The following is a 20543-nucleotide window of genomic DNA, read 5'->3' as shown; positions in this document are numbered from 1 at the left end:
CCCATGTTTGCCAAAGGAAGCCAGGCGGGTGTTTCCCCGTGTGTTTGGTGCCCCCTGGTGGAACACTTCTGAATTGCGGGCCGACTCCCTTCCTCCCTTCCGGTCCTGGTTTGTTCTCCGCGGTCCCAGCTCCTGGCCCTCAGCTTATGGCCCTCGCACTCCATGTGGAGGTAGAAAATGGCCTCTCTGGCCCGAGAGGATGCCCTCATCCCTGGCACAGGGTAGAGGGGATGCAGGAGTCCAAGGTTGCAGCCTATGATGGTTGACATGTGCAGAGCGGGAATTCGGAGGCCGCTAGGAGGGAGTTCCCTGAGCTAAAGGTGCCTGCCTGGGGCTCCCCCTTCCACCGCAGACCCCCAACCACAGGCTCGCAATTCCAGCCCCCAGGGACTGCCCCTCGGGTTCATCCCATCACTCCCCTGGAGCCCTGGTTTTGAGGGCAGAGGGTCAGTCTAGGGCTGGGACTTGGGGCTCCATGTGGCCACGCTGCACAGCAGACCAGGGGCACAGTGCCAGGTTCAGGGAAGGAAATAAACATTCATTCAGTCCATCCCTCGGGTTCCAGGACGCCATGCCGTTCTGCCGGGTGAGAAGGGCCGAGGCTCAAAGGAACGGATCATGTCCAATCAAACGGCACCATTTGGAAGATCATGGAGGCCAAGGCCCTTGTTTTTCAGACTTGGAAGGTGAGACCTTGCAAGGGTAAGTGGTTTGCCCGAGGGGTCACATCTTAAGCTTCACTTCTGTAACAGAAGGCACCTCACCACATCACCCTCCCATCACAGATCACAGGCTCCCAGGGTCCAGAGGAACTGCAGTCCAGTCCAAACTCATGTCTCCAAGCTATTTCCCAACCAGACTTGAAAAGAGAGTCAGGTTTCCTGAACATTGCTCTGGAAAAGCCCTCTGATTTTGGAAATGTCTTCTGCTCTGCCCCACATCACAAGTATCACCAAACAGCCATATCCCTGGTCTCGGTGGCAGTCATCCATTGTGGAAGGGACCTAGCAGGCTTAGGAGTAATGTCTTTTCTGTATTGTCTTTCATTTTTATGATATAGGCACTGGTTTTCTGTCATTCTGGACTCTGCCATTTCTACAGACTTTTTCCCTCATCACATGGGTTCAAAATTGCAAAATCATCTGTGATCCTTGATATCTCCTTCTTCCCTAACCTCCACATCGTTAGTCAATCAATAACCAAGGGCTATATTGTTGATTCCATCTCTGAAACTCCCTTGCATACTGCACTAGTCTTCTCCGGCTGCCATAATAAAATACCATGGGCTGGGTGGTTTAAACCACAGACATTTATTTTCTCACAGTTCTGGAGGCTAGAAGTCCGTGGTCAAATTGCTGGCAAATTCAATTTCTGGTGAGGCCTCTCTTCCTGGCTTGGAGACAGTGGCCTTCTTGATGTGTCCTCACACGGCCTTTCTTCTTGCACTGGTGGAGAGAGAGGGAGAGAGAGAGAGAAAGAAAGAGGGAGGGAGAGATGGAGGGAGGGAGGGAGAGGGAGAGAAAGCTCTCAGGTGTCTCCTTTTCCTCTTATAAAGACACCAATCCCATCGGATTAGGGCCCCACCCTATGACCTCATTTAACCCTAATTACCTCCCAAATGCCCTATCTCCAAATACCATCACATTGGCAGTTGGGCTTCAACATATGACTTTGGAGGGGACACAATTCAATCCGTGGCACATACGTTGTCACATCATTAGATCATCACATGCTTCTGAGATGCAGCCCCCTTCCTGCCCAGACAATTGCAATGGTCTGTCCAAAACAGACGTCCCAGCCCTGATGGAGCTCCCACAACCCAGACCCGTTGTTCACAGTGCAACCCGCAAGACAGAGTATAAGCTTTCAGTGCCTCTCAGCTGGCTGGTAAAATCTTCACTTCCGGGAAGCAGCGTGAATATTCAGAGGAAGGACCCTGAGACTGGCAGTGGTCAGATCCGGGTCCAAGCTATGTTCCACCATCCAATAGTCATGACCCTGAGCAGCTAAGTCGGTTAACCTCTCTGAGCCTCAGTTTCCCCTGCTGTAAAACGAGCATCTGTGTGGTGAGAATTATGAGTGTGACATGTGCAGGTGTCAGGCACAGAGGGGGCGGGCATGGTTGAACCTGTGTGAATTCCCTTTCCCTTAGGGTGATATTGAGGGTGTCCACAGTCTGACTCCAACCCATGTCTCCAGCCTGTTTTCCACAACTCCTCATACAAAATCCACAAGCAAGTTTAGTGTCTTGTCCCCGCCACGCCCCTGCCTGGTTATCACCCGCTACCCTTGTAGAACAGCCTCTCCACTTATCCGAGCCAGTTTCAACACACAGCTTGAGCAGATGGGCTCAAACAGATCTGGTTTTGAGTTTTAACCTTCTGAGCCTTAGTTGCTTCACCTGTAAAATGAGTGGAAGCTCTGACTTAATGAGGTAGCTTTGTAGCACAGATACCCTCGATTCTTGCCAGTCTGGGTGTGGGAGCCCAGATGTGTCCCTGAGTCACAAAGGTCACACAGAAAACGACCAACATTGGTGTTTTCCAAGCCTCTTCTAGGGAACACTAGCTCTGAAAGATACTGATTTGTGTACCTGGAAGAAGGTTGTGATACGTGTTATGTCAGGGGAATTACAGGGCCAACAAAGTTAAACAAATTTGTTGGTTATAGGGCTTTCCAGAATCTTTCATTGCTAATACGTATTGTAAGTTTCTAAGAGGTGACGTCATTTACATAATTTCTTAAATTGTTTGGCACAGAATTCTTTTTTAATGCCCCCACCCCCCTCCCTGCTAGGATCAAGTTTTCTGCAAACTCACCTGGGAAATGAAGGTTTAAGTAAGGCTGAGCAGAAAGGTTAATGGCTCATCCAATATTTACTTTCCTCTTAGCCGGAACTAAGATGTGTTAGAACTCAGTATCTCTGATAGCCATGAGGCTGCGAGCTAAGGATTTCCTTTGCTTTTAACTTTATGATGCTGAACCGATCTAGTGGCTAGTTACTAGCGTAAAAGTCACTCCTCTGAGGTCTAAGTCTTTGTGACCCGATCCTTCCTTCAATATGCAGGCCTATTTCATCATCTCCATGAGGTTTTCGCCCAGCATTCAACCATCACGCCTGCCCCACACTTCCTGAAACACTGTTTGAACTTCTCACTTGACATTCAGCTTGTCTTGTTCTGTGTATGTGTTTTCTGTTGGGCCTGCGGGCTGCCCCTTGTCCCTGGTTCCTGGAAGGCAGCCTGAGTTGTAAGAGTGTCTTTGTTATTTTTGGTGGGTCTCTCTGGACCACACCCGTGTTTATGCTAATGCGTGACTCCGGGAGGGCCCCTGGTTTATGTTAATGAAGTAACTAGTGAGGGACCCTAATGCTAATGAGATAACTGGGGAGGGACTGCTGTGCCAGAAAGACCAACCACATGTTTAAATAGAAGTTTGGGGCTTTGAGCCATGTGACAACGGCCTGACTTCTGTTGGGACTGAAGGGGACAGGGGCTGAAGATTGAGTCTCAGACCAATGACTCAATGAACCATATGCTGATGTAATGGAGACCACAGATGCCAGAGTCTCCCGGGATGGCGATGCTCCGTGTATTTGCGCACATCCGTGGCTCAGAGGTGGTGGATTCCGACTCCGTGGAGAGAGGACATGGCTACTCCACGTTTGGGACCCTCCAGGCCTCACTCTATGTGTCTCTTCTTTTAGCTACAATAAAACTGTAATCATTCGTGTAGTACCTTCATAGGTCCTGTGAGTCATTCTAGCGAATTATTGAACCTGAGGGGGAAAGTGGGAACCCCAAATTTGTAGCCAGTTGGTCAGAAGTGAGGGTAGCCCTGGGGACCCCCGAATTTGTGGTTGGTGTCTGAATCCAGCCTTGGGAACTACTGGCATAGCGGAAAATGCACCAGATTTGCGGGAAGGAGATCAGGGCTCTGGAGGTGTTTCCGACAGTGACCCAATGTGTGACTTTCCTAAGACTCTGTTTTCTTGCTTGTAAAATGCAGTGAACAACTTTGATTTATTCATAGGTTTGCTGTGGGAGGTCCAATGGCACAGGTACTAGCATCCTAGCCCTAAGGAGGCTGCCGCACCCTCACGGAGCAGACGCAGAAAGTCTCCATGTGCTCTTGAGAGGTGGAGCCTGCAAAATGGGAGTCCAGAGGACGCGAAACGGCTCTTGCCCTCATCTAAGCATGGAAGACGAGTCTAAGGACCCCATTTTGGTGACGCACACATCTGAGAGTAAGAATGAAAACCTGTTCACCTCCACCCCCTATCCCCCCAAACACACATTACACTTCCCATCATTTTCTCTTATTGGAGACTTAAGTCCCTGGGTGTGACTGTGGGCACTGTACATTAGTGGAGAGAGAGAGAGAGAGAGACAGAGAGAAGAGTTTCGGTTCTCATGACCATCCTTACCTGCCCACGGCATGGCTTTTATCAGCTCGGGCTCAAGCCTTAAGATCCACAGGAATGTGCATGACTCATCGAAGCCTGCTGCCCCCTCCGCCGACTGAGTCCTGCAGTTCCATTGCCTTCCCAGCCCCGTCGGTTTCACCTGAGCAGTTCAGTCGTGGCTGAAATCAACAGCACCACGCAAAGCTCTTGCAAACCGCATACGCCAAAAAAGAGTGACCACAAAGGGAAATTTTTTGTTTTTTAGCAAATGTATTCTTGCTCCATTATTTTAAAAAGACTGAACAGCCAAAAGTTAAATCTCCTTTTACTACAAAAGTAAAGAAAATCATGCGATGAGATGCTCCCGTGGGGCTTTGGCACAGACATGCTTTTGTCTCCCAGGCTCCCTGCACTCCTGGCAGGACTCGTGGGGTTTGTCCCCAGCAGGCTAAGTGCTGTCCATCCCTTTGGCTCCTCCCCAGATCAGCGCATCCTGACTGTCTCTCAGCCCCTCCAGTCTGAGTGCTCGTCTCTCATGGCCTTCACAAGCCAGTCCCGTTCGGTCCCCTGCTCAGAATCACTCGTGTCACTGGCCTCCACGGCCAGCAGCTTAGAGTAGTTGATTGTCCGCTCCTGGGGCAGTCTGGACTGGATGGACAGGAACAAGGCCAGCCAGAGCAACAGGACCACACAGCAGGACTGGTAGAGCACAGCTAAGCTGAAGTGCATCACCACGAAGCCCCCCACAAAGCTGCCCAGGCTGGCCCCGACCCCGTAAAAGTGGTCTCGGAACATGGCACTCAGAGGCCTCTCTGTTCCGGGAGTGGCCAGATACTCTATGGAGGCCCCGACTGCCCACCACAGAGCCCCGTGGCTGACGGCGCTCAAGAGCTGAGCGGGGAGGACAGACCACCAGCTCCAGAGGAAAGAGAAATACAGAAGCTGCCCCGCCAGGCAGCCCAGCCCTAGCCCCACCGTGCCCACCCTGGACAGCTTCCTAAGCAACGGAGTTTTGAGAGGATGAAGTAGAATTTCCCCCAGCAAGCCCAGGGCCACTGAGACGCCCATGACTGGTTCGGTGCTCTCGTGGTCTTTCATGTGCCAGAACAGGAAGTTCTGCACGGTGCTGGTGGCAGTTCCTATCAAGAAGACAGTGAGGGCGAGGGTGATGAGGCGGGGGTCACCGCCTATGAGAGACAGGGCTTTGACCATTTTGTAGCTGGGCTCCCACCGCCTGCAGACGGGGACGGGAAAGGCAATGCTCACCAGTAAAGCCAGGGTGCTGACCAGTGAGTAGCCGTAGAAGTGCACTACACCCCGGTGGCCATTTGTCATCAGGAAGCAGTCCAGCTGCCCCACCAAGGCTGAGATGCCGCACACGCCTGCCGACATGCCCAGCAGCCTCCAGATCCACAGGCTTCCGTAGCCGTCAGTGGCGTCCACAAAATCCAGGTATTCATAAAGGCTGTCATCGGCCACCTGCTCCACAGGGGATGTCAGCAGCTCCCAGACCACCATGGAGCCCAGGGAGAGGATGAAAGTCCACCGCAACCCTTCCGAGGAGAGGTCGAGGGCCCCCGCCATCCCCCTGGCTGCCGACTGGTTGGCCGGACTTGCCAACGCCGTACCCCCAGCAAGCAAAGGACGGGCAGGACTGACCACCCTAAAAGCACCTTCCTGGGGAGTATCTTTCACTCTTGAAGTAATAGGATGGAGGAGAACTCGGGATGTGGTCCTGGTTCCTTGGAAGGAGCCCACAAAGGAGCTGGGCAGACGACTGAAAGGTTCTTGGCCACTTTCCCCAGGCCCTTCTCTGAAGCCATCGCCTGGGCCGACCCCAGTACTCCTCTCGGCTGGGAGGCTGGGCGCTGGGTAGTTCGGAGCTGGCTCGGGGGCGGAGGTGACGTTCACGGTGAGTGCGACCGCCGGTGGTGGGACCGTGGCGGTCACACTGTGGCTTCCGTTACACGAGCGGTACCCTGGGTCTCTGTCCAAGGGCGGCACCAGGACCATCAACAGGCTGGCTCCCACCGAGCCGAGCAGCGAGCCTATCAGAAGCACCCTCCGCTTCTGGTAGCTTTTGGCCAGGAAGGCACAGAAGGGAGCCCAGAAGGCTGCGATCAGGTGCTTGGTTCCCATGAGGATGCCCACCCAGGGCGCGGCCAAGCCCAGCTGCCGCAGGTAGAGGGTCAGGAACGGGGTCACGCAGGCATCCCGGACCCCGCACACCAGATGGAAGAACCTGGCCACCCCCAGCGCCCTGCTGGTGTCCCACTGGGGGTTGGCGCTCATGGCTGCCCGGCTCTGTCAGACCCGGGCGGACGGAGGGCGCGGCGGGGCGCGGGGCGGGCGCGGCGCCATGTCCCTTGAAGGGAGGCGGGAGCGAGCCGCACGGCAGCTCCAGCCTCCGGCGGCGCCGCGGTCACCGGGTCAACGGCCGCCCACTGCCCCACGTCCGGCCACCGACCCGGAAGTGGCCCCGCCCGGAGGGCACCGCCCCTAAGGGGCGGTGCCGGCGCACCTGCGGGCCGCACCTGCCACGCCCCACGGCCTTCGCCGCCGCACCAGCCAGACGTGCGCAGGTGCAGGAGGGTCGCGGGCTGAGGCCTGCTGGGTGCGCTCGAGGCCACCCCCAGGGCCCCCGCGTAGCCCACGGTGCTGAGTTAGATCCCTGAACTGCTTCAGGCAAGTAAAACTTGGCTGGGGAGGCGCGAGAGTGGAACTCATGATATGCGCCCCTGCCCCGTGTTCTTTAGGTCTTTGCTCATGGGCCCCCCATCAAGGACGACCCTGTTTCCCTCAGGGACCGTCCCTGTCTACCCTCGCTGACAAACCCCGCCCCCTCCCCAGACTCACACTCTCCCCTTCCCTGCTTGTTTTCCTCCGTGGTACGCATCGCTGTCAGACACACTACCGGTTTCTGTTTCACGGGTCTATCTTGTTGATTGTCTGTCTCCATTGGAATCAAGTGCTATTTTTGTCCCCAGGGCCTAGAACTGTTTGATTGGATGTGAGCTGCCTCTGGAAGAGGCACGACCTTAGGTGACACGGTTTTCTTCAGTGGAGACAATCCCCCGAGAGGGACTGACAGCTGAGGGTGGTCTTGAGACGGCAGCTCCTCCAGGCAGCCCCGTGCGGCACCCACCCTCAGCCCCACCCCCGGCCAACGTTATGCACGTACTGGATCGCTTTAATCGACACCTGAGAGCGCTTAGTTGTCCATGTGGGGAATACACACGCCAGAGGTGGTTAGCTAACACTTCATCCAAGTCACACTCCAGAGGCAGTGAATATAAGCACGTTAATGATCTCAGATCAACGGAAGTGGATTCGTTAATCATCCCGAGAGATATTGGCAAAATTTCGCTGGTGAAATTCGTGGTGTCCAAGTCACATGGGTTGTTTATAATTTTTGGAGGCATCTCCTCCCTTGGTGAACAGGATTAAGAATCCGGAGATTCCAGCAGTCCAGACCCTTTGGAAGGGAAGACTTTACTTTGAGATGGACACTTTACAGTGTCCAGCCACCCAGTGTCCTTGCGTGAAGGTTTCAAGCAAGGTTTGTTCGGAGCACCTAATTTGACTGGGGGTGGGGATGCATATCTGAGTGGGCGGCAGAATTTGGTCTATGACGTACTTTCTTTGTAAGCTGGTGGAGAGATTGTTGGGGGAGAAGGCCCAGAGCCCTCACCTAACTCTAACAGCTGGTAAACCCTGCAGCTGTTTATTTCACGAACCTAGTACTTGTTGCCCAAATTGATATGAATCAATTTACATAACCCCAATGACAGAAAAAGAAAGTCTAGCCATGTTCAGATAAACTCACTCAAATTCAGTGATATCAGTCACTTCCTGTTTAAAACCATCTCCGTTACATTCAGGGCTGTCCCTAGTCCCTGTCCTCCCCGGGCTCCGCAGGGGCAGCTTCGGTGGAGGACCGCACATCCATCAACTGCTCGGTCTTCACCTGTCCAGGGTGGATCGCCACTGAGGGGCAGGGATTTCGCCACGTAGTGTCCATCAAGGTGCCTGCGGTCCACATCCAGGCTTTAGGTTCTGTGGTCCCTGTAGCCACTCACGGCTGCACCTATTACCTTGGGCTTGTTTGCTTTCAACTACCTGGGGAAAACCGTACCTGCTTCCCGTGCCCACAGAGGCGCGGGGACTCTCTTTAAGCTTGCTCTTGGGCCCATCTGCCTAGGCCCCCAGGCAGCCCCTCTTACACCATGCCCCTAGGCTCTGAGAACGTGCTCTGAGACCTGCCCCCACTCCCAGGGCAATAAGGCCAAAAGTGAAGTGCTTACCTCTCCACTCTTGGGTCCCGAACTTGGAAGGGACTCTTCCATCCCACTGCCACCATCCCCTGGGATTGCCCAGGGGATGGGTATGGACTTAACATCTGGACTCAAAAGCCAAGAATTTTGATGTCTTTAATCTCTGGCTCCTCTGAAATGAGCCTGCATTCCCACCTCGGTTCTGGGGACATCTCTGATCAGGAGGCCCTCAGTGAACGCGAACGAGGAGGGGGCCGGGCAGGTGGACAGAACACACCAGTGAATGTTTCACCGAGCTCTTACCTGGGCCTACGCAGAGTCATTAGGTTAGACTACGTAGTGCCTCTGCTCTCTACTAAAACACAAGTATTGCTCGATATAGATGAGAGCAGAAAGACTTTAGTGTGCATTTATTGAATCTGACATTTCCTCTCAACCGGGAGGGACGCCCGCCTGGGAGTGGGCGAGGTGGGCAGTGGCCCGCTAGAGGGAAGGGAACAGACTGGGTGGGAGGGGCTGCCGCTGCCCACGTCCTGTTTGCCCCAGGCCACGGGGCCCCAGGCCACGGGACAGCAGCTCTCACCTTGGTTTTAAGGGCCGGGTGGGGAGCTTGAGTGGGAGAGGCAGGGATTGGAAATCAACGAAGGAGTGGACACAGGTGCAAGGAGCTGGGCTTCATGCGCACAGCTTGGCCAGGGCCTCCTCGGCCCTTCGTGTGGGCTCTGCCCCACCGCACCCGCCACGGCCAGCTCCCTGTGCTCCTGGGACTTGCTGGCTTTCAGATGTGGCTGGAGGCCGCCCCAGGGAGCCTTGTTCTAGTCGTTGCTGTGAGTGTTTGGGGCAGGTGGGGTAGTGTATCCTTCCTCTCGGGCCCTCTGCTCTCAGACTCAGCGATTCTGCAGCCCCTTTGGGCTCACTGGACGATGCCAGAGAACGTGTTGATGGGCATTCGAAGGGGCTTGGCCTTGGCTTTGGTCCTTTCTATCTCCTCCTGGTGTGAGCTGAGTCCCAGCACCTTGGATTTCTGGGCCCCAGAACACGGCTCTGGGCAGGGAGCAACCTCGAACCTGTGGGCGGAGAGAGGCCAGCTCGGGAGACCCATCTCAGGGGTCAGATCTGCCTGGGCCTTTTGACCGTAGCCCCTTTACTGTCGGGTATAGACAAGGGGGCTCCGCAGAGGGAAGAGGAAGAGTCAGAAGGAGAAAGGGTACCCTGAGCCTGGGGCGAACGCACAGAGAGGAGGATACGCCTGAACGGGTCACCCTGTGCGCCTGCCTGACCCAAAAACACCTCCCTAGGGGACACCAGTAAGTGTCGTGTTAACTGGGTCGTAGCTGCCACAGAAGGGCAGCCTGTGTTGGGGGCAGTGCCAGCACAGGAGGTTGGATCGGGAGGGCTGCGGGCTGAGCATTTGTAGGAGAATCTCGGGAGAACTGAATTTCAGCTACTGCCCAAGGTCAGCCGTCATTTGCTCTTCTTCCTGGATTTAAGTCATCACCTGAGTCCACACCCATCAGGGATACCTGCCTGGCCCACGATCCACCCCAACAAGGCGTTCAGGGCTCAGGCAAGAGCAGGGGCGGGGCCGGCAGCCAGGCAGCTTTGCCCCAGGGGCACGGAGCCCAGCCTCACCTGGCCACATCCCTGTACGCGCGGCAACTGTCCTTGTCCAGCAACAGTGTCAGCAGCCTCTGGTCCTGGCTTTGGATCTGGACGTTGGCCGACCGGAAGGTGTTTGTCACCGTCTGCGACAGAGACAGCTTGGGGAGCATCACCTTGGTAACGGATGGCCCGGCCAACACCTCCTACCCTGGAATCCTGTGTGTTTCAGTTCAGTACCCAAGGGTCCCGCCTCTCTTCTTGCAAGTGACCCTGAGTAGTGTCAAGCCTGCATAAGATGCTTCCAGGCAGCCTTGGTCCTTGGCTCTCCCATCATTTCCACAGTTCTTTTTCCCACCTGTCGTCCTTAATTTCAAACACAACCTGGGATGCTACAGCTAGAGCTTGCCAGGTGCTGAAGTGACCTGAGCACCTCCTTTTTGACAGGCATGTTATGTATGTAATTTGGGGCTACTTCAGGGTTTTTATAAGCCCTGACCCCTGTACTCAGTGTTGGACTGCATACAAAATTATTTCCCTGGGGCAGAGACAGAGGGTCTGGAAAACAGTCACCTATCCCCATGACTCAGACTAAGCCTGTACCAGTTTGTACCACGGGGCTAGTTACGTCCTCTGCACGGGGAACCCGGGTCATGGTGTTCCCACCTTCCACACCCACAGCCCTGCGCAGCTTCTCCAGAAAGTACCCAGGAGCACCGGAAAACAGCCCCGAGGCAGCCCTCCAACCCGTGACCTGAGGGGGCTGCTCCCGAGAGACCCCTCCCCCTGGCCAGAGAACGTAGAGCATCCTGGGCTCCAGGTGGGGCACTGAGGGCCTTTCCGGTCACTGGCCCATAGCACACGTGGATGGCAGCTTTGCATGACTCACCACCACAGAGCACTGGAGTTTCTAGAGCCTTAGCCTCCAACTCATTCAAGTATTCTCCACCCCTGGAGCCACCTTTCCAAAGCATAAAATCAGAAATTCTGATCTAAGTGGTCTGGAGTCCAGCCCCGGCCTGGGCCTTTTTCATAAGCTCCCTGTTTTTCATAAGCTCCCTGTAGGCAGGGCCGATCCACCTTCCTACTGTCAAACAGCAGAGGGACAAACAGAGCCTCAACCTGGGGCGGGGGGTCAAGCATGTCCAGGCATTTCTGCTGGGCTTTTGTGCGGTGGAAGGTGGGCTTGGCGGCCAGGAGTCTATGGGCAGAGTGTGCAGGAATCTCCCGGGAGACTCCACCCAGACCACCGGGGTTCTCATCCTGGCTCTGCCACTTATTAGCCGTGTGACCTTGGATATGATTCTTAATCACTCTGTGCTTTTGTTTCTCACCTTTGCAACTACCTTGTAGGTGGCGAGACAGTACAGAGGTAAAAGGGAACTCGCTGGGGTGGTAAGTTTAGATTTTCAAAAAGCTCACAACCAGGTTATTTAAAGAGGTCATTAAAAATAGAAACCGTGGTAAGGAACTGACTTTGAAAGGGGAAATACATAAAGGTAAATAGGTCCACCCTGGAACCTGAAGCTCAAATACAGAGCTGTCCTGTTGGAAGATCTCAGCTCAGTACAAAGCTCTCAGCCCGTCAGAGCGCTCCTCCAGTGCACAGGCTGCCCCAGAAAAAATGGTTAGAGGTGAGATCCTGCATAGGTGGAGGCTGGATCAGATGATCAGGGAACGTCTAGCCCGCTCCTGCTGTGGACCATTCCCACGGTGGGCGCTGGAAAGACGAAGATAGGGCCTGAGCCACGAGATCACGTCATTGACAAGTTTTGCAAACGCTTCAGTGGCTCTGTCCCCAGGGCTCTGGGGAAGCACAGAGGTGGGGTCCCTAGCTCTCCGGGGAGTGGGGAATGGGGAGTGTGGTGGAGGAGGTGGAGGGAAGGGCCTCCTGGGGGAGATAACACCTGAGTTTCATCTTGAAAGAGAAATAGGGGTTATGAAAGGAAGATGGGGAAGAGAAAGGGAGGCACGGGGTTTCAGGCCAAGCAAGGCGCGTGAACAAAGGCACAGAGGAAGGTCTGCCAGTACGCTTCCAAATGGAACCGAGCAGGATACTATGGGAGCTCCCCCGGACAGACCCCTCCCCCATATCCTCTGCTGTAGCTCCTCTCCAAGTACCTAGATAACAGTATCTGATGCACATTTCCTGAGCTGTTTTACAGATGCTAAAACCACCGGCAAATGGAAGAAATTAACTACTTGATGACCATGAGCACGTAGCCCCCAGACCTACTGGCGCCTAAGGATTGATAACGTTAACCGCTGTGACACCACCCTGTTACCTCGCCATCAGCCAATCAGAGAGCTGTGCACCAGCTGATCACATGCACGGGGACACCCTTCCCTCACCTGGCCTTTAAAAGCGCTTTGCTGAAACCCATCGGGGACTTTGGTGGTTTTGAGCAGCAGCTGCCCTGGACTCCTTGCTTGGCACCCTGCAATAAACACTGCACTTTCCTTCGCCACGACCCGGTGTCAGTGTATTGGCTTTGCTGAGTGCAGGCGAGAGGACCCAGGTTTGGTTCGGTATCACAGATACCCCCGTGTAAAGTGCACGCAGGGGTGGCCAGGGTTGCAGATGGAGAGAAAGCGGAACCAAGCTATGCAACATTGAAGTTTCTCAGCCCTTCTGCCCTGGAGAGTAGGAAATGGTCGAGGGATTTTAAGCGCAGAGTCATGTGTCCGAGTTCTGTTTTAGAAAGATCATGCAGGCAGAGGTAGGGAGGGTGGATTGCAGGAGTACTGGACTGACATCGGGGAGACCGGCTGGGAGGCTGTAGAGTTTGTCCAGGAGAAGGGGGTGGATGAAGGTCTGGCCCAAGGGTGACCAATTCGTCCCAGGAAACCCCTTAGTCCCTGGCAAACTGGGACAGATGGTCAACCTCACTGGACCACAAGAAGGAGGATGGAGAGGAAGAGAGAGGTGTGAGAGTGTTTGAGAGAGAAAACCAGTGGACACGGGGAGGTGAGAAAGGGGAGGCATCTGAGCTGACTCCAAAGTTGCCGGGACAGGTGACTGGTTAATGATGGTCCCGCTGAATGAGAGACAAGACACAGGGGAGGAGGGGATGAAATAAAAACAGCCGCTAATACATATATAGCTGTGACTTGGCCAAGCACTCTTCTAGAAGCTTGACACGTCACCATCATTTAATCCTCATAACAACCGGACAGGTAGGTACCATTACTGTCCCCGTTTTCCAGATAATGAGACTGAGGGACAGAGAGCTGGAGTGTCTTGCCTAAATCACGTAGCTGGTAAATGACAGCTCAGATCTGAGCCCAGGCAGTCTGGCTCCAGAGAGCTCTTAACTACTAGAAAGCACTGGCTCTGGTTTTGAATATCTTGAGTTTGGGGTGTCGTGGGACACGGAGGTCATGCTAACTTAGTTGAATGCAGGAGTCAGACACTCAGGGATGAATGTCAGAGCAGGAGATAAAGGTTTGGGCACCCTTAACAACTTGGACTAAAGCCATGGACGTGGTTTTGAGAGTCCAGGGAATAAGAAAAGAAGTGGGCCATGGACTGAAGTGGAGAACAGTGGCTATTTCAGGAATCGGCTTAGGAAAAAGAGTCCAGAGAAAAGGGCTGAGTGATGCCAAGACTTGGGATGAGGTGGAAGGTCACGGCCCTGACCTCGTGGATGCAGGGTATCGCGGAAGCACTCAGACACCTGAGCATCAGACCGAGTGGGCGGCTTGACCTAAAGGTAGTGTCTACCTGACAGGCGATGTGGGGAAGCTCAGGCTGTCTTGAGAACGTGGTTCAGGTATGATCACGGGCTCCAAGCCCAGCCGAGTAGGGCAGTGAAGTCCAGAGAGGCCATCAGATAGGGAGAAAATGGGCGGGTCCTATGTCTGTATCAATAAGGGACTCTCTATGAGTATCGGTAAGGGTTAAGGCAAAGGGCAAAGGGCGGCGGTAGGGTGATGAGGTTGAAAGAGCTGGTTTGATGTGGTCAAAGGCCGGGCCATTGCTGGTTGGGAGTCTAGCTGCTGTGTGCAGGGGACGCCAGAACCCGGATGCATTTTGTACTATCTGGGTACGTCTTAGTTCCTCAGGTGGTCCAGGTGGAGGTGGAGGGCGGGGCCTTAACTCTTCCAGTGCCTTACTTATGCCAGTTGGTGCTCAGTATTTCAAACAGACTGACTGGAAAGCAGATTCTTTCCAACAGGAAGACCCACTTCAACAGCAAAGGCTCAGAAAGGCTCAAGAGTCTATTCCCCCTTCGCTGAAACACTCCCCCTGGGCTCCCCGCCACCTACCCTGCATGAATCTCCCCAGTACTTACAGAGAAGGACCTTCCTGCCAAGTTGGAGGTCTTGACAACCTCTGTCACGCTAATATTCAGGCATGTGTGGTCTGTCTCGGGAGCAGCAGTTGGGGGGCAGTGGGTGGGCCCTGAAACTGGGAAGAATGAGATGGTGGGTGAGGGGCTGTGAATGGGCCTCTAGCGAAGGAGGGGAGCTCGAGACTCCGCCTCCCAAGAAGGACACGAACCCACCTTGACTACTGCCCCGCCCCCTTTTAACCCCGCCCCACACCCTGCGCAGCCCCTACTTCCTGACTCCGCCTCGGTCCCCGCCAAGCCTCAGTTCCCTCCAGATCATCGGTCTCCCTCCCCTGGAGAATCCACATTTCTATATCCTGAGGCATAGCAGACATCACCAACCTAAATCCTTTCTTTCACCTTCTCCTGTACCCGTTTCCAACGGGAAGAAGTTCCTCTGCAGCCACTGGGCATGCTCAGAATGGCAGGAACACCTAGCCCAGGATGGTGTGTAAGACAGAGGGCTGTAGGAGGGCATCTGTCCCAACACGTCGAGAGCATTTCTTTGACTTTCCTCACACCGTATAATGTGTCAAAAACCATTATTGTGTGACTGCTGCCCGGCTATACCCCTCCCTGCCGACGAAGGAGGGTTCTTAGAGATCTAAGAACAGTTCGGATAGGACCGAGTGATGGAAAATGTGGAGGAGATTCAGGAGTTAGAGCAGGGGTGGATGGGGTGGGAGTTTTGTAAGGGAAACAGAAGAAATCAAAGTTTCACAATAGGGCTGACGCTACAGTTTACCGTGTGCACATACATTAGCACCTTGTCTCTATTTTAGAAATGAACAAACAGGTAGAGAGGTCACAGGTAACCCGAGGTCACACAGATGGAAACGCGGCAGAGCTGGGCTTCGACGCCTGCCCATCTGGTTCTAGAATCTGTGCTCCTGCCCCACTGCTCTGTGACCGCCTCTTGTCTTAGAGCTATTGCCAAAGTCACACGTCTCCTTCACATACACGAGGCCACGTACACCCCTCCGCGTGGTCCCTCCACCTTCCAGCTCAGGCTCATCCGGCGGCAGAAGCATCACCCAGCGCTGCTCGATGCTGACCAACCTGAAGGCCAGGCGGGTCCTCGCCCGGGCAGCCTGGCGCCCAGCTCCGGGCCCAGCACGGGTAGGAGTTCAACCACGTTCCGTGATCCCAGGGACAGGGAGGGAGGCTCCTTCCCCTGGCTCAGCCCGTCTCCTCTCTCGCCGCCCTCTCTCCTCCGCGCCCCTGCTTTCCCGTGCGTGTCCTTCCCTGTCTCTGCTCTGTGTGCCCAGCCCCTCACCTTCAGTGTCACCGGCTGGAAGGGCCTTTAGGACCAGCCCGGTGGCCCGCAGGGAGACGGTGACCTCTCGGGTGCGGTGGCTGAGCAGGGCCTGGGGAGGGGGATGCGGGGACGGAAGGGGGTCCTCAGGACAAGGTACACGACACCACGTCAACAGTCCTGCTTCTGTCCCCTTCCCCCCATCCCCCGCTTCCCGCCCCTGCCCTGAGTGTTGGCCGTGTCACTAATGTCCAGTAAGGAGCTGGAGGATGCAGGCTCAGAACACTCAGCCCAGGGAGCCTTCCAGACCAAGGACTACGCCCCCATACATCGGGTCAGCTAGCGAGGAGGGTATTTTATTTATTTATTTTTTTTGTGGTACGCGGGCCTCTCACTGCTGTGGCCTCTCCCGTTGCGGAGCACAGGCTCCGGACGCACAGGCCCAGCGGCCATGGCTCACGGACCTAGCTGCTCCGCGGCACGTGGGATCTTCCCGGACCGGGGCACGAACCCGTGTCCCCTGCATCGGCAGGCGGACTCTCAACCACTGCGCCACCAGGGAAGCCCGAGGAGCGTATTTTTGAGCAAGGGGACAGCGCCTTGTTCCTTAGGTCAGATCGCCTCCTTGGCTGTGTGGAAGGCCAACTGTAACCTCCCCCATCCCTGCAAAACTCCCTGGAGGCTGGGAAACTCTGGGGGCAGCCACGAGAAAAGGGCAGAAGTTTCCTCTGGCTCTATCCGCTCCCCCTGATGTCCCTGACAACTGCTTCCCCCCAGTTGAACCTCCAGGCCACCTGCTGACCACGCCACACACACTGACCTTCTGGTAGCGAACAGAGAGCTCAGCCCCTGGACCCTCGGCCACACCCCTCCTCCGGGGTGAAAGGCTCTCTGCAGGGGACGAGAAGAGGCTGAATGAAGGCGGGACGTCCCCGTCCCTCCCGCCCGCCCTGGCTCCCCACCTCCCTGAGGTGGACCTGAAGCTGCATCTGTCCCGGGATGGAAAGGCAGCACCCTAGGGGGGCCAGGCTGCCCTTCAGTAGGGCAAAGCCCCCCGGTATTCAGCAGAGGTGGGACGGGGCTTGGGGGGAACCATTAGGTGAGAGGTGGGGGGACTTTCTGGAAGCGGGCCTTGAGGAGCTGAGCCAGGGTAAGCTTTGGGAAAGGGGAGACAGATGCCCACCTCCGGGGAACTTGGAGTCCTGGATCTTGACTTTGAGCTCGGTGAGGAAGATGTCCTCTGCAGGGTCCTGGCTCAGGTCACTGAGGAAGATCTGGAGGGAGGCGGGGAGGAGGGAGGCTGGAGGAGGCCGTCCCCAGCAGAGGCAGCTCCCCCCAACCCCCGCAGCCCGGGATGCGGGCTTCTAATCCAAGTGCCCACCGCCGCCCTCAGATCCTCCATGGGCCGACTTCCTTGCCCTTATCTTCCCCTATCTTTTAATTTATTTTTCTACTCATTTGAATTCTCACAGGAACCCTGTGGTGAAGATTATTCCTATTTTAAATGGTTGCCCCACCTCCTACATTGCACCTGCCTTCCAGAAAGGAGAAAGGCTTGTGCCAATTGAGACAGCCCCACCTTTTTTTTTTTTTTTTAATATTTCTTTCTGCCTTTATTTAGGCTGTGCTGGGTCTTAGTTGTGGCACGCAGGATCTTTAGTTGCGGCCTGCAAACTCTTAGTTGCGGCATGCGTGTGGGATCTAGTCCCCTGATCAGGGATCGAACCTGGGCCCCCTGCATTGGGAGCGCGGAGTCTTAACCACTGGACCACCAGCGAAGTCCCTATTCCCATTTTGAAGATGGGGAAAATGAATGTTAGAGAGGTAGAGGTACCGCGATCCCACAGTGAGCAGGTGGGGGGACCAGGAGGCAAAGCCATGAACTTCTTAGCACCGCACACAGGCTCTAACTTTCCACCCACTGCACCCAGCCGGTCCCACGCTGACCCGCTCTTTGGTTTACACACACACACACACACACACACACACACACACACACACACACACACACTCACACACACACACACACTTCATGGTGTTAATAGCAGGACATTCAATTATAAACAAAGGACAGTCTCTTATCTCAGGGGACTCAGAGTCTTGGTGGGGAGAGACAGGTATCTGCAGATATCTGACAAAGTGGCAGTGAGGTGTCAGAGGGATGCCCAGGGCATCACAGGGGCACCCAGGAGAAGCACCCAATCGGGCTGAGAGGAGCAGAGATGAGGGCAGTTTTGCTGTAGGACGTGAGGGCTAGCAAGGATGAAGGAGAGGACGTGAGGTAAGGGAGAGAACCTTCCACATGAAGAAGACCTGCTTCTGCTTGAACCTGAGGCCTTAGGAGTTAAGAATTATCTGACTCATCCAGAGAGTAAGAAGAGAAAGTTAACAAGCAAGAATGTCTGGACGAGTTTATGACTTGCATCCTGGCCCCCTGTTTCCCTGGAGCCAGGGTATTTAGGTTGTGGGGTCCTGGGGTCCAGCAGGCTGCCATGGTCTCCTTGGAGCCCCAAGTGGGAAGCTTACCTTGACTGCGTAGATCTGGAAATAGATGGGTTGGGTGCCCATGCGAACATAGTAGGTGATGGCATCCAGGATGAAGGGGTCTACGGGCTGGGACGTGTCCAGGGAGAGAGGCTGTGAGTGAGGGAGAGGTACTGTCTTCAGCCAGCTTCCTCCATCCTACTGTGGGAGCTGACTCTTTTCTTTTCTTTCTCGCCATGCTGCATGGCTTGCAGGATCTTAGTTCCCCGACCAGGGATGGAACCCGAGCTCTGGCACTGAAAGTGCTGAGTCCAAACCACTGGACTACCAGGGAATTCCCACCACTTTCTTAACAGAGAAACTCCAAAGCCCCCACGTGCCCTCTGTGATACACGAACCCAGCTGGTCCTTCAACAGTCCAAGCCTTTCCGACCACCTGATTTCTGCTCCTAATCAAAAGATGACTGTCTAAATCCCCATCTCAGGGACTCTGATTCACTTCAATCACACACAGACATATTGGGCAGCTCTGTGTATAAGGCACTGTGCTGGGTGCTTGGGGTAGACAAGATGCTTGAGAATGTAAGTAATGATGAGAGACACTGGAGTGGGTTCTAGTTTGCATTAGCTACTCATTAGCCAGGTAAGCTTGGGCATGAGAGCTGGAACCAGATGATCTGATGTCTCTTTGAGTTCTTGTGGCATCTGACTATATTAATAAATGAGCTAATGTTTACATGCTATTGGGAAATGACTAGTGCCGTGTCCTACAGGCCTTCCCCAACCCCATACGATTATAAAGCATAATGGGTTTTTCAGGTAAACAGAACGTCTATATAATGTCTGATAGTATCAGAGTTGGAAAGCAGCTCAGCGTATTTCATCCATATCCAATCTTATAATATCTCTTCTAACTTGCACATCTGGTCTATTGAAATCTCGTTCCTTTCAAAAAGCTCGCACTGAGGAACTATGCACTTATTCTAATAGTGCCGCCATTGTTCACACTATTTCCATTTTCTTCATGTGGAAACTGCTTTTGGAGTTAAGTGTAAGGGTCACATAAATTGCTAATTATAAGGGGAAAGAGAGCAGGGGAAAATAAAAATCCTACCTGTGTCTTGGCAGGGAAAACAGCTACCAACAAAGGAGTATAAATGAGACCCTGCATCAGATGTTTCTCCTGTTAGTATCCTCCAGGTTTCGAGGAAAAGGTATTTTAATACCCAGCTAAACAGTCTTTCATATATAGGCAAAGACATTTTCAGATAAGGAATAATTCAGAAAAGATGCCTATCTCCAATATCTTTATTAGAATATAAGAAGATGTCCTAATCAATCAGGCAATGAAGCAAAATGTGGCCAGTTAGAAAGTAATTATGTAAAAATCAATAACCTCCTTTTATACTAGCAGTGACTACTACCCAAATATAATGGGAGAAAAATCCACAACTATAAGAAAAAACCGTCAAACATAGGGAATAAATTTAGCAGGAAATGGGTAAAATCTATATGATGAAAACTGTACAACTCACCTGAGGGAGATACAAGAAGACTTTAATAAGTGAAGAGTTATATCTCACCCCCAGAGAGTGTAACGTAACGTGCTAAAGATGTAAATTCTCCAAACGTCAATCGAGATCCCAAGGGAATTAAAAATAAAACTCGACAAAGGGCTTCTAAAATTTATCTGGAAAGAAACAAGACTTTCCAATTCCAATTCTGGAGATTCAATTACTCTTGAACGAGTAATGGGGTAGATGTGCCGTGCCAAACATTGACATTAAAAAGTGCTAATTTATACAGAAATGAATAGATGAATCAGAAAGAATAGGTATCCAGAAATCAACTCAAGCATGTGTGACAGTTTAGTAAATGATAAAAGTGGCATTTCAAATTGATGGGGCAAGATGGTTTACGCAATAAATAGCTTTAGGACAACTGGCTAAACACTTGGAAAAAATAAAGTTACATACTAAAATTAACGGCAGATAGGTTATTTACATGTAAAAATTGAGACCATAAGATGGTTAGAGAAATTATCAGTAAATATTTACTTAATCTTGGAGTGGAGCAGGCCTTTCAAAGCATGGCTCCAAAGGGAAAAATCATAAAGGGTAAAAATATTGAAATTCTGTAAGTCAAAAAAAAAACCACTCTGACAAAATTGTTAGGCAAATAAAAAAGTGGGG

At 53.5% G+C, this 20543-nt stretch overlaps 2 protein-coding genes across 2 annotated transcripts in view; both read right to left on the bottom strand.

Moving 5' to 3' along the window:
- Positions 1 to 1255: 1255 nt before the first annotated feature.
- Positions 1256 to 8575, bottom strand: MFSD6L (major facilitator superfamily domain containing 6 like). The gene is made up of 2 exons (XM_079904986.1): positions 4427 to 8575; positions 1256 to 1445 (listed from the first exon to the last, which is right to left on the bottom strand). Exon 1 carries the CDS (start codon positions 6695 to 6697, stop codon positions 4910 to 4912), a length of 1788 nt encoding a protein of 595 aa, XP_079761112.1. The 5' UTR covers positions 6698 to 8575; the 3' UTR covers positions 1256 to 1445; positions 4427 to 4909.
- A 377-nt stretch (positions 8576 to 8952) lies between these two features.
- The window catches only part of PIK3R6 (phosphoinositide-3-kinase regulatory subunit 6), a 48572-nt gene continuing 36981 nt past the window's right edge, over positions 8953 to 20543 (bottom strand). Inside the window, exons 15-21 of the mRNA XM_079904987.1 lie at positions 18394 to 18504; positions 17051 to 17141; positions 16688 to 16758; positions 15889 to 15979; positions 14574 to 14689; positions 10312 to 10424; positions 8953 to 9746 (exon numbers count right to left, since the gene is read on the bottom strand). Of these exons, the coding sequence (XP_079761113.1) occupies positions 9593 to 9746; positions 10312 to 10424; positions 14574 to 14689; positions 15889 to 15979; positions 16688 to 16758; positions 17051 to 17141; positions 18394 to 18504 (747 nt within the window). The 3' untranslated portion in view covers positions 8953 to 9592. The remainder of the gene's footprint in view (positions 9747 to 10311; positions 10425 to 14573; positions 14690 to 15888; positions 15980 to 16687; positions 16759 to 17050; positions 17142 to 18393; positions 18505 to 20543) is intronic.

This window comes from Stenella coeruleoalba, assembly GCF_951394435.1.
Source record: "Stenella coeruleoalba genome assembly, chromosome: 19".
Classification (NCBI taxonomy): Eukaryota; Metazoa; Chordata; class Mammalia; order Artiodactyla; family Delphinidae; genus Stenella; species Stenella coeruleoalba.
This window is presented reverse-complemented; position numbering and strand designations above follow the sequence as displayed.